Here is a 12,103-nt window from a genome sequence, read left to right on the forward strand (position 1 = left end):
ATCGGACCCGCGCGGGGGCCAGAGCGCTGGGCAGGAGCCGGGAGACCCTTCTCTCGTCCACTGGCCCCCCCGGGGACCCTGTCACGCCCCGTCCCCGCCGCCGAGCCTGTGTCCTCCCTTGCCAGAGGAGAGACCTTGGGCCAGAAGGTCGCCCAGACCATTTCGGCACGGACTTCGTGGGGTCGAGTGTGGCCCAGGATTCTGCTCTGATCCCCGGCCCTGCCCGTCTCCCCTACAGGCTCTCCCACCTGTCACCCTGGCCCTTCTCTGTTTGGACGGCGTCTTCCTCTCCTCAGCCGAGAATGACTTTGTCCACCGCATCCACGAGGAGCTGGACCGCTTCCTGCTGCAGAAGCAGCTGTCCAAGTAGGCTGGTGTGGGGGACGAGGGCGTTTGTTAGGAAGGCAGGGGTCCCCAGCCTCCCATCCCTCTTCTCCCAGGTCATGCAGCCCAGAGAGGTGGCCGGCAGCTGGCTCTGACCTTGGCTTTCAGTCTTAACAACCGGCTGTCGGCCTCTTCCAGCTGCATCTTTCCTTTGTAATTCTGAGCATCACCCCAAGACTGAAGGGGACGGGGATGGGACCAGCGGCTCCTGTGATCACCTCTATGCTTACGCCCTTTGCAGTCTACCTGGGACCCAGTGAGACTCCTTGCAGGAGTCAGGGCCCAGGGCTGATCCTGGACCCCTGCTCAACCCTCCTTCTGGTGCCTTCCAGGGTTCTTCTTTTCCCCCCACTCTCCAGTCGCCTCCGGTACCTGATCCATAGAACGGCAGAGAATTTTGATCTCTTGAGCAGCTTCTCCGTTGGGGAGGGCTGGAGGAGGAGGACTGTCATTTGTCATCTGGACATCAGGTGTGTAGCCTTCCAGCTTGGAGGGCCCTATGTGGTTGCGTGTGGGTAGTAGGGCCAGCTGGTCAGCCTCTGGGAGGGAGAGTCTGTTAGAACCAGGGCCGGGGTGGCTCAGGCTGCTGCCTTGCTGTGCATGTTGGTTAGAGAGAGAGAGAGGAGAAGGGAGCGAGGAGAGAGTTGAAAGAGAATTTACCTCCCCTGGTGTGCAGCCAAAAGTAAATGATCTCCAATTTGGATTATAGCATGGGAGGGCCAGCTGGCTGCTTTAGGCTTGTTCAGAGATGGCATTCAGCCTCCGCCATGATGCCTTCCTAAGGGGTTTTTGAGAGTTGTTTTGGCTTTGGTTTTGCCTAATGCTGACTAGAGTGTCATACCTGGGTGATAAGAGACTCCAGTAAGTCATTTTTCTCTGGGTCCCCCACATTCTGATGACCTTCTCCTGTTCCTACTCCAGGGTACCCAGTTCAGATGGCCCATCTGGTCCCTGCCGCCCTCCTCCTTCCCATCCCGGCAAATACCGCGGACCTCGGCCCACCTCAAACCAGGGACCAGCTGCAGGTCCCCGAGGGGCACGGGCTGGCCAGTGGCATCGTGGACGCAAGCCAGACCAGCCTTTGTATGTGCCCCGGGTGCTGCGCAGGCAAGAAGAATGGGCACCCACCAATACCCCGGGGCTCAAAGGAGAAGCCCCAGCGGGTGAGGTCCTGGAAGAGCCTGGAGATGTTGGTGCTGGAGACCCCAGCTCTGATCACGGACTCCCTGTGTTGCTGACTCAGGGAACAAAGGACCCAAAGGGCCCTGTAAAAAGTTGCGAGAATGAGCCACTGCTGGACCTAGTTGGCACTGAGCCCCCGGGACCCGAGAGTCACTCAGGGAAGGGTGACAGGGTGGAGACGGCCATACCACTGGGGTCCAGCCTGCAGCTGGACCTGGAAGAGGGGAAGGGGAGTCTGCTGGAGAAGAGCGTGGTGGCAGAGGAGGAAGAAGACGAAGAGGAGGTGGAAGGCGAGGGGCCCAGCAGCTCAGAGGATGATTACAGTGAGCTGCTACAGGAGGTGATGAGACTTTGAGCCCGGAGAAGGGAGGGTGGAAGTGAGGTGGGTGTGGCCATGGGTAGATGGGGACCAAGGGTTATGGTGTGGAGGGTGAGGATGTGCCAGGGGGGCAGGGCTGGGTGTTAGGGTCCCTTAGGAAACGTGGGGGAGGAGGTGTGGATTTGGGTTCCGGCTCAGCCATTTAAGACCCTGGGGCAAGGCATTTTGCTTTTCTAAGTCTCGGTTTCCTCACCTGAAAAAACAAACAAAACATGATACATGCTTTACAAGGTAGCATAGACAGAATATGTGTATGCTTTGTTGTGTGCTACAGATGTTTGTTGGCCATGAAACTCTCTCTTCATGCCCGGCTCGGTGGCTCGGACTGTCATCCCAGCACTTTGGGAGGCTGAGGCGGGTGGATTGCCTGAGCCCGTGGGTTCGAGACCAGCCAGGGCAGCTTGGCAAGACCTCGTTTCTAAAATAAATTTAAAAATTACCCAGGTGTGTTAGCGTGCCTGTAGTTCCAGCTACTTGGAAGGCTGAGGCAGAAGGATCGCCAGAGCCCAGCAGGTTGACGCTGGGGTGGCTGTGAGCATGCCACAGCATTCCAGCCTGGGTGACAGAGTGAGGACTCTTGACTCAAAAAAAAAAAAAGAAAGAAAGAAAGAAAGAAAATCTCTGTTCTGCATGAAGCTTTGTCTTACAAATCTCACTTCCTTGGAACCATATATCTGCCCCATTACTGGCTGTGGATGTGATTGGGAGGATGGGCATCTTTTATTATGGGCATTTTTTACATGAAGAATGCAGGCCATGCCAGGCACGGTGGCTCACGCCTGCGATCCCAGCACTTTGGCAGGCCAAGGCAGGAGGATGGCTTGAGGCCAGGAGTTCAAGACCAGCCTGGGTAACATAACGAGACCCCCGTCTCTATAAAAAAAAAAAAAAAAAAAAGAAAAGAATGCAGACCAGAAGGACTTGCCTAATATCACATTGCTGATAAGGGAAGAAAGATTCTGCATTTGCCCAGCTATGTCTCTTACTGACTGTGTATCCTTGGGCAGCATACTTAACTCTTTGGCCATCAGTGTCCCCGTCTGGAAAGCAGGTATGTAGACTATAGTTTTCAGGTTTATATGAAGCGTAATGTGTGTAAGTGCCGGTCATACCCAGTGGGGGCACCATAAAAGTAAGTGCCTCCCTTAAAACTGCACTTGACCTGCCTTCCCCGTCTGGCTTCTGCTGCCTGCCAGGCAGGGCCCATCCCCCTGCAGGGCTCTTAGCGTGTGGTTTAATTGTTTGGGGCCCCATGGCCAAGCTCCCCTTGCTAAAAAGCCCGCTTTCTCCCAGATCACAGACAACCTGACTGAGAAGGAGATTCAGATAGAGAAGATCCATGTGGACACATCGTCCTTTGTGGAAGGGCTGCCTGGGGAGAAGGACTTGGCCCACGTGGTGGAGATCTATGACTTCGAGCCAGCACTTAAGACGGAGGACCTGCTGATGACATTTTCTGAGTTCCAGTGAGTGGTGGGGGAGGCGGTCTGCTTGTCTTCTGAGAGGCATGGGATATCACTTTAGTTGGGGACGCTTGCCTGCCCTTTCCCAGCACCTAATGCTGCAGAAGGAAAGTGGGTGTGTTGTCTGGGCTCTGCTCCTGTGCAGTTCAGCAGCTGGCCATTCCTGGGAAAGAGAGAGTCAGTTTTTTGGTTGTGGACACATTCTGGAGGCCTCAGGCTTGGGCTGGTCTCTCTGCATGGCCACGCGCCTGCCAGGATCCTGAGGCCCTCCCTCAGTCTTGAGGGACATGGCAGCCCACTGGCCTCCCCTTGCCTACCTTCTGACCAGCTGCCCAGTGGGTAGGCTGTGGGCCAGCTCAGTGCAGGAACTGTTTCTGGGGTAAACTGAGTGGCTTGGCAGGGCAGAGGTGGCGGCCAGGACCAGGAAGACTGCATTCTGAGACAAGGCGTCCCTTCTCTTTGGCTTCCCCCATATTCCTTTAGACCTACTCCCCTGTCTTTCCTCCTTTTTTTCTTTTTTTATTCTCATTTTCTTTCCTCCACTTCCTTTTCTCTTTTCCTGCCTTTTTTTTTTTTAAAATAGTGATGTGGTCTCGCTATGTTGGCCAGACTGGTCTCGAACTCTTAGTCTCAAGTGATTGTCATGTCTCAGCTTCCCAAAATGCTGGGATTATAGGTATGAGTCTCATGACCAGCCCCTGCTTAGTCTTTTTACAATCTCTTTCTGCATGGCCTCTTCACTGACTCCGCCTCCCAAAGGCTTCCCCTGGGCTCTGTGTCTGAACGGGAGAAAAGTTAAAGGGTGGCTGGGTAGAACGAGGTCTGTTTTTCTGCTCCCCACCCCAATGATGTGGCAGGGCTGTGGCCCCCTTGACTTCCTGAGCCCGGGTGGGCACATCCTGCCTTTGGCCTCTTGTAGGCCACAGGTCACTGGCATCTTACTGAGCAACAGACAGAAAGCTGACAGGCATAGTGTCATCACCATGCCTATTTGAGGTCCCGTCCTCCTCCCCACCACAGAAACCCTTGTGTCCCTAGCCACAGACCCCACACCCTTGTTTGGGCTGTGACAGGGCTTGTGAGAAGCTCTCGTCACCCTTGGTGTTGTGCTATACGAGCTTTTTGAATCCTGGCTTCTTCAGCTCTAGAAACTGGGGACCCGCCTGAAATATTGACAGGGGTGGCATTTGTCTTTCTGAAGTGGAGTCAGGGCCTTCAGAGAAAGTTTGCTGCAAATGGCTGTCTCCTTTCCAGAGGATATGAGACCTTTTCTTGGGCTCGTAGTGCTTGGAGACCGAGGACAGGAGACTTCTGGGGGAAAGGGTTTGGCTCACTTGCTCTCCTGACCGCCGTCTCCCCTCCCCTGCACAGAGAGAAGGGGTTCAAGATTCAGTGGGTGGACGACACGCATGCGCTCGGCATCTTCCCCTGCCTGGCCTCAGGTAACATAGCCCACGCGGGGCTCAGCCCTCTCTCTGACCTCCGTTGAGAGGGGAGGACCCGTGGTTTCCTGGGTGGAGGGTCACCCGTCTCCCGGGTGCAGGCTGACCTGAGCCAGCAGGCTCTCGGGGCTCTGCTCCCCACCAGCCTGATCCCAAGGTCCGGGGAGCCAAGCCGGCTCTGGCCTGGAAGTTCACAGTAGCGAGTGTTTTAAGTGACAGGCACTTCCCCTTGTGTAGTGCTTCAATGGAGAGGCTTCAGATTCAGGTGACATTGGCTGAGTAGGTGTCATAGGCCAAGCCCTGGGGGATGTCCCTATATTGAGTGAAACAACAGGAAAGTGCTGCTTTTATGGTGAAAAGCATTCAAGTACTAGCAATTTCGTATGGTTTGCATGGATGCATTTTCGTTTGGTTGCACTACAGCCTGAAGACAGATCAGGTTTCTTCCATTTGACAGATGGAGAGACCGAGGGTCCAGGACATTAGGGGTCGACTCTAGGTTACGAAGTCCTCTCAGTGTCAAGGCTGGGGATGCCATGAAGCTCTTAAACAGCCCGGGTGCTCCATGCACGACTTGGAGCAGTGCATGCTTGTTCCCTGAGGGTCTTGGTGGCAAAAAGGAAGCATTTGCTCTAAGCTTCAGAGCTTTAGAAGGTGGGAGTCCGCCTCTCCTGATGTCAGAATCGCAGCCTCACTGGGGTAGCTTCTGGCTGGCCCAGCGTGGGCATGTCCTCTGAGAGCACAGGTGTCCCCATGCAGGCCTAGGGGGCCCCAGGACATGAGGTGAGCAGGTGGCAGTCATCTCTTTCCCAGCCAGGCTGGTGTCAGAGCGGTCCTGCCCCAAGCTCTGAATAGGTTCTCAACGCAGCTGTATCAGTTCTGGGTGAGACATTGCCACGGGGTCCCGAGGAGGCCTCTCGTGGGATGGAGAGAAGATGGCTCCAGAGCTGCTTTCTTCCCACAGCTGCTGAAGCCTTGACCAGGGAGTTCTCAGCGCTCAAGATCCGGCCCCTCACACAGGGAACCAAGCAGTCAAAGCTCAAAGCCCTGCAGAGACCAAGTAAGGAAGCAGCTGTTCCTGGATGGGGACGCTGCAAATGTTGGCTTGGACAGGGTGGGGTCTTCCTCTTCCTCTGTTTTCCTTTATTTAATTCATTGTTCTTTGGGAGACCTGAACTACAGTAGCCAGTGGGGCTGTGCTCCCCTGGTGGTACCCAGGGTGGGAGGCTCCCTCCGGGAGTGGCATCTGCCAGTCTTTGTGCAGGGGCTGCCCTCCCCTCTGCTCTCACTTTCCTCTGGACGATGCTCAGGAATAGCCTGGTCTTTCCTCTGGAGGGCCATGGAAACCGTATCCCGCTGGGGCCAAAAGAGCCAGGCCTTGGGGCCAGCCCTGGGTGTGATCCCAGCTCTGTCCCTTGTTTCAGCTGACCTTGAGCAAGTCACTTGGGGTGTGACTTGTTCTCTTTCTGTGTGAAATAAGCAGATCGTGCAGGGTAGCCTGGAGTATTAAATGAGAGCACAGCAGACGGCCCGAGGGGCACATAGAAGGCACCAGACTAGTGTTATTTTCTCTCTTCTCCTTCCAGAAAGCATGATGGGGGCTTTTAGAGGCCAGTTTTCTGTAACTTCAAGGTGGTGACCAGCAAAACAGGCTTGGAAGAGGCCTGCTGTGGCCGTCCGTGCCCTTGTGGATGGTCACATGGCCTTTGTCCCAGACTTCTTGGGAGAATAAATATCCTGTTTGTGGGTCCAGGAGCTCCAGGTGCCCCATCCTGACTTGATTTTCCTCCCAGAGTGCCCTACAAAGCAGGGATGTGGGTGGGACTAACTCTTCCCTGCCCCCACTGAAGAGCCAGAGAACAAAGGTGCTGAGAGGTGCCAAGGTTGGGCCAGCATCCCATTGGGAGCTGGGAGCCTGAAGCCAGGATCCCATTGGGAGCTGGGAGCCTGAAGCCGGCCCCCCTGAGGGCACGGCGGGGGCCTTGGGCCCCCCACTTGGAACATGAGAGTTTGGCTGGGATGGCCTCTGAGACTGCTGTGTTGCTGGGAGGGAGGCAGCCATGGCCTTGAGTTCAGATCCCAACCCTGGGCCTTCTTTTCTAGAGCTCCTGCGTCTGGCGAAGGAGAGGCCACAGACCAATGCGGCCGTGGCCCGGAGGCTGGTGGCCCGGGCCCTGGGGCTCCAACACAAAAAGAAAGAACGCCCTGCTGTCCAGGGTCCCCTGCCGCCTTGAGGCCTCTGAGGCCCAGCCGGCCTGGATCCAAGCCCCGTACTGGAGCCGGGGCCCCACCACCACAAGCCTTTACAGACGCTGGAGCTGCCCTGCCCCACCGCTGGCGCTTCACTGTGGGGGAATGGTGGGCATTGGCTGGTCTAGTCCCAGGAATGGAGAAAAAATAAAAAGTGGTTCTAGTGTGATCGCTTTGAAATGCGATGGCTTGCGAGGGACACTAGGGGGCGCCGTCCCACCTCCCAGTGTAGACCTGCAACTGCTGAAGGAGGTTCATTCTAGGCGCGTGGCCTGGAAGAATCCTCCTAGCTGGGCCTCCAAACCTTTGTGCAAAGGGTCTACTCTGTTTTGGGGAGTAGCCTGCACCCGCTCCATAACACATGCCCAGGCTCCTCTGACCACTTGGTATCACAGCCTGCCGGCCTGTGCTGTGAGCAGCTCTGGGACCTCTGGGATTTCCTGTTGGTGTGGGTTATGAAAGGTCCTTGCAGAAATAAACACGAGGCTGGGTGTGGTGGCTGATGCCTGTAATCTCAGCACTTTGGGAGGCTGAGGCGGGAGGATCCCTTGAGCCCAGGAGTTTGAGACCTGCTTCCTGGACAACATAGCAAGACCTTGTCTCTACAAGAAAAAAAAAAAAATTAGCTGGGCGTGGTGGCACATGCCTGTAGTCCCAGCTATTCGGGAGACTGAGGCGGAAGGATTGCCTGGAGGTCGAGGCTATGGTAAGCCATGATTGTGCCACTGCCCTCCAACTTGGGTGACAGTGAGAGAAAGAAAAAAAGAAAGAAAAAATACAAAACATACATGAACAAATCAAGAGGTGAGCTCTGAGTGCCTGCTGAGTTTGCCTCCCTTGCAGAAACAGGTGCTGCAAGGGATTCTTGTGGGGGCCGTGCCCTCGTCTCTCCCGGTTTGGACAGAGTTGGTGCCGAGGTGGCCCTACCTGGAGCCTTGAGGTATGGACCCTCTAGTTTGCTGGACCCTGGCCTTGTCTTGACATGAGTGGGAGCTCCATGTCTGGGTGAGAGGTGCTGGCTCGGGCCACCCAACCCCACTGCACTGGGAAAACTCAGAGCCCCTGCCCCCTCTTTCTCTGGGAAGCTGCCTGGGGACTGTCTAAATCCAGGTGTCCTAACACAACTACCGCACCACCTGACAAGTTTCAGTCAAAACAACAGTTTGAGAAAGGCTAGGACTCATGGTCTTGTTGACTTTTGTGATGTTCTCAGGCTGCTTCTCCCAGAGGGCAGGAGCTGCTTTTGTATCTATGGCAGGAGTCCTTGCGGGGGTGGGGGGCGGATATGGGGTGAACCCATACCTGCATCTGAAGATCTGTTTTTGGCAAATGGACACAGCAAGCCCGCTGCTCAGGGTCCAGGAGCAGTGGCAGAAACGAAACACAGACGCATATCGTAAATCTTTTATTCCAAGTTTCAAGTATGTGTAAGTGTCTGTGATGACACGTGGTGTTCGGTGAGTGTCCCTGTCACCCAGGTCCCTGGCTATAGCACCGTTGAATCAATAACCCACAGAATAGGAACAACAGAAGGATGAGTCACTTACACAGGTGGGCTGGCTTTTCTTTTGAGCTGTTACTTCCAAAGCCCCAGATGCCCAATATTAAATAAATGCCGCTACATTTCTTTGTGTTTCAAAGTCTGTGAAAATATAATTATGGTACCTTGGAAAATGAGGGGGGTTGGAGTGAGAAGCACCAACTCTGAGCTCACCTAATCAGAAAACACGTGGCAGCGTTATTTATATATGTGACTATAACAGCCAAGAGTAGAGGCGGTTGGTGTGATGGGAGAGGTCTAGAGAGTCAAGTTGGTGGGAGAGGACCTAAGAGGAGGAGAAATGGGATTCAGCCTGGCCACCTCTGGGCCCAGTGGGGAAAGCAAAACACGAGAGTTTACCATCAGGGGATGACAAGCTCACATTGGCCCACGTGCGACTTGAGTAGGGAATGGCCCCATATTGACTGTGGTGAGCTGGGTGGCTTGGAGGGGACAAGCTGATGATGACCTGTCTATGGGCTTGGGGTCCTGGCAAGGCTGGCTCTTGGTGCGGCTTCCATAGCCCTGAGGCCAAGCCCCGGACCCCAGAGGCCTTCCCAGGCCCCTGCGAATGATGGGAGTATCCCCTTCCTCCTGAGCTTGGATGCGGCTGCAGTTCTGGACGGGGTGGGAGCTGGGCTGGGCCGGGGCACGTGGCGACCCGTCAGACTCTGTTGAGGGAAGTCCTGGGGAAGATGCAATGTAGCCCGAAGACAGGAGGTGACCCCAGAGGTTTCTTTACCGCGTGGAGAGTTGGTTATTTATGAGTCCACTGAAGTGTTCGAATTTTTTTTCTGTCTCTTCGCTGAAGGAACCACCTGAGTAGTGGGAATCCGGGAGAGAAAGTGAGGTCAATGAGATGCTCGGCCCTTCCTTGAGCCTAGGCCAGGGAGCTGGCCTCGAGGGCTCTGCTGGGGTCCCCTCTGTGAGACCCCACAAGGGCAGTCCTAAGTGCCCACCATCGATAGGGCCAGGCACTCTGCCGAAGCTGGAGTAAACAAGGGAATAAATGTGGCGCCTTTCATTTTTATCCTCCCCAAGAGCAAGGTCTGTCACTTCTCCTGCAGAGGAAGAAACTTTGCTTTCCCCTATGCTCCCCAAGTCATGTAATCTAAGGAAAAAGTATCCTAATTGGAGCCTAGAAATAACAGTGGTTTGCTGGTTTTTAGCTCTTGACAGGAAAACCTGATACACAGAGCCCACAAACTGCTGACGCCCACATTTTTGAGACCACATGCATAATGAGTTAGTGGCTCCAGTCCTTAAATAGCTTTGGGGTCTGCCCTGGACCGGCCCAGGTTTGTACCACTCCCTCTCTCTCTCTCTCTCTCTCTCTCTCTCTGTGGCCAGGGCTGGCTGTAAAAGCTCAGCCTCCGTCCAGGCATTCTGTGTCGATGGCTTCCTTCCTGTGCGAGGAAATGTGATGCTGGCTCCATTCCCCAAGTTTTTACCCAACTCAGGAAGCTGCTGCCTCTGATTCCTCGAGAAACCAGGGTAGCTCCAGCCGGTTTGGGGAGGGTGGGGCAGCCCTGGGGCCTTACCTATGTGGCAGTTGTACATCCAGATGCGATGGCCGTCGTAGCGGCTTCTGCACTTCATGATGTTGTTGGAGTAATCCGATTCTGCAACCTCATAGTTGGGGTTAATGACAACCTGCGGGGAGGAGTAAGGTGGAGGAAGCTAGCGGGTCCCTCTCTGGCCAGTCACCACCCCAGGCCAGGGCTCAGCTGTGGTCAGAGCCAGGGTGACCTCAGGGAATGGGCACAGGGCACAGGTGGGGGTCTGAGACCAGTGAAGGTGGTACTGGCCAGAGGGGACTTGTGGGTCCTGACAAAGGCCTTGAGGCAGGACAGACGTGAGTTCAGGGAGGCAGAGGGAGCGTGGACTGGAGGAAGGAGACCGCACGTCCCTCTGTCCTTCTCAGTGTAACACACACACACACACACACACACACACATCTGTACCAAAGGTGGGCCTTCAAAAAGGGGTCCCTATGGCAGGACATGGGAGGTTGAGGGGGGAGGATTGCTTGAGGCCAGGAGCTTGAGACCAGCCTGGGCAAAACAGCAAGACTGTCGCTGAGCAACCACAACAACAAAACACACACATCCCAGCCTGAGCAACATAGAATCTCTACAAAAACTCAAAAAATTAGCTGGGCATGGTGGTACATTCCTGTCGTTCCAGCTACTCGAGAGGCTGAGGCAGAAGGATTGTCTGGGCCTAGGAGGTCGAGGCTGTGGTGAGGTGTGATCGTGCTACTGCACTCCCGCCAGGGCGACAGAGTGAGATTCTGACTCAAAAAAGTAAAATGAAATACTAACTACCAAGCAAAACACCAAAAGAAACAACAAAGGGATACCCTCTCCTGGGAGAGGTGGGAGCTGGGGTCTGGGGAGGCCCTCAGAAGAGAAGTAGATGGGAGTAGGGTGCTGGGATTGGAGGAGAAGGGCCGAGTGGTATGGAAGTGCCCCAGGTGCTGGAGATGGCATGCGCGTCCCAGCCGTGTGACTTTGGTCCCTTCCTGTTGCTCTGTAAAGTGATGGACTGGACTAGGCGATCTGAGTCCCTGCCAGCTCTGCTGGTCCAGGGCCAGGATCTGGGCTGCTGGTAGACACTGGACGCCCCACCCCCACTCCTTCCATCCCTTCCTCCACATCGTCCCAGCTACATGAACAAGGCAGAAGGAATAGGAAGGACATCATTCCGAGAAGGTGTCTGTGAGGAGACATAAAAGTGGAAATTTGGGGTGAGGAACCAAAGAGAAAAGAGAGAGGAGAGGGGAGAGACAGCAGCTGTGCCTGCTGCAGTGGATGGAGGGGCAGAGGACACAGAGGACAGTCCTTCTCCCGGGGGCCTGCCACGTTTGGAAGGGCAGCGACCCCTGGGGGCTGGTTGCTCATTAAGGAACTTTCTCTCCGTTTGGGACCCCAGCAGGGCCTGGACGTGACCCTTTAACAGGCCACTGGACCTGCCCAGAGAGATGCTGGGGGAAGAGGCCAGCACAACGCCCAGGCCTGTGTCCTGGCCCAGAAGGGTCATTCGGGGGCCTGTATCTGGTACAGCCATGCCCCGCTGGAGCCCTGTACCCATCCTGCTCTGAGGTAGCCTGACTTTTTATCTCTTTTCTACCCGACCGCCCTCGCTATCCTTTCGCCCCTGGCCCATGCATGACATGGGGCAAACACAGCTTCTCAGGTTGAGGCCTCTGGTTTACAGAACGAGGCAGGTCCTTGGCCACCCAGGCAACCCCACAGTGCACCGTGAGGGCAGTGAGACAAAGACTGGCTTGTGTTGGGAGTTACCAGGGCCAGCGTGATACATAGGGACCGAGGGGGGGGCAGAAATATGTCCTCCACCATCTCTCCCTACTCTGCAGTCTTAAAACTCACAAGGAGTCGGGTTCGGTGGCTCAGCCTGTAATCCCGCGCCTTTGGGAGGCTGAGGTGAGTGGATTGCCTGA

General features: G+C 55.4%; 2 protein-coding genes across 4 annotated transcripts in view; one reads left to right on the forward strand and one right to left on the reverse strand.

The window, feature by feature from the left end:
• R3HCC1 (R3H domain and coiled-coil containing 1) overlaps positions 1-7,269 on the forward strand; it is a 7,573-nt gene extending 304 nt beyond the window's left edge. Inside the window, exons 2-8 of the mRNA XM_021715264.1 lie at positions 23-366; positions 717-854; positions 1,306-1,906; positions 3,239-3,411; positions 4,780-4,850; positions 5,815-5,910; positions 6,954-7,269. Coding sequence (XP_021570939.1) covers positions 23-366; positions 717-854; positions 1,306-1,906; positions 3,239-3,411; positions 4,780-4,850; positions 5,815-5,910; positions 6,954-7,084 — 1,554 coding nt within the window. The 3' untranslated portion in view covers positions 7,085-7,269. The remainder of the gene's footprint in view (positions 1-22; positions 367-716; positions 855-1,305; positions 1,907-3,238; positions 3,412-4,779; positions 4,851-5,814; positions 5,911-6,953) is intronic.
• A 1,933-nt stretch (positions 7,270-9,202) lies between these two features.
• LOXL2 (lysyl oxidase like 2) overlaps positions 9,203-12,103 on the reverse strand; it is a 75,378-nt gene continuing 72,477 nt past the window's right edge. For 2 of the 3 annotated variants that reach the window (XM_021715258.1, XM_008063561.2), the window contains exons 12-13: positions 10,182-10,293; positions 9,203-9,458 (exon numbers count right to left, since the gene is read on the reverse strand). In XM_021715258.1, the coding sequence (XP_021570933.1) occupies positions 9,379-9,458; positions 10,182-10,293 (192 nt within the window). In that variant the 3' untranslated portion in view covers positions 9,203-9,378. The remainder of the gene's footprint in view (positions 9,459-10,181; positions 10,294-12,103) is intronic. The other variant, XM_008063562.2, reaches the window with a different exon arrangement.

This window comes from Carlito syrichta, unplaced genomic scaffold (genome assembly GCF_000164805.1).
Source record: "Carlito syrichta isolate Samal-C Ts95f unplaced genomic scaffold, Tarsius_syrichta-2.0.1 Scaffold306946, whole genome shotgun sequence".
In the NCBI taxonomy this organism is placed as follows: Eukaryota; Metazoa; Chordata; class Mammalia; order Primates; family Tarsiidae; genus Carlito; species Carlito syrichta.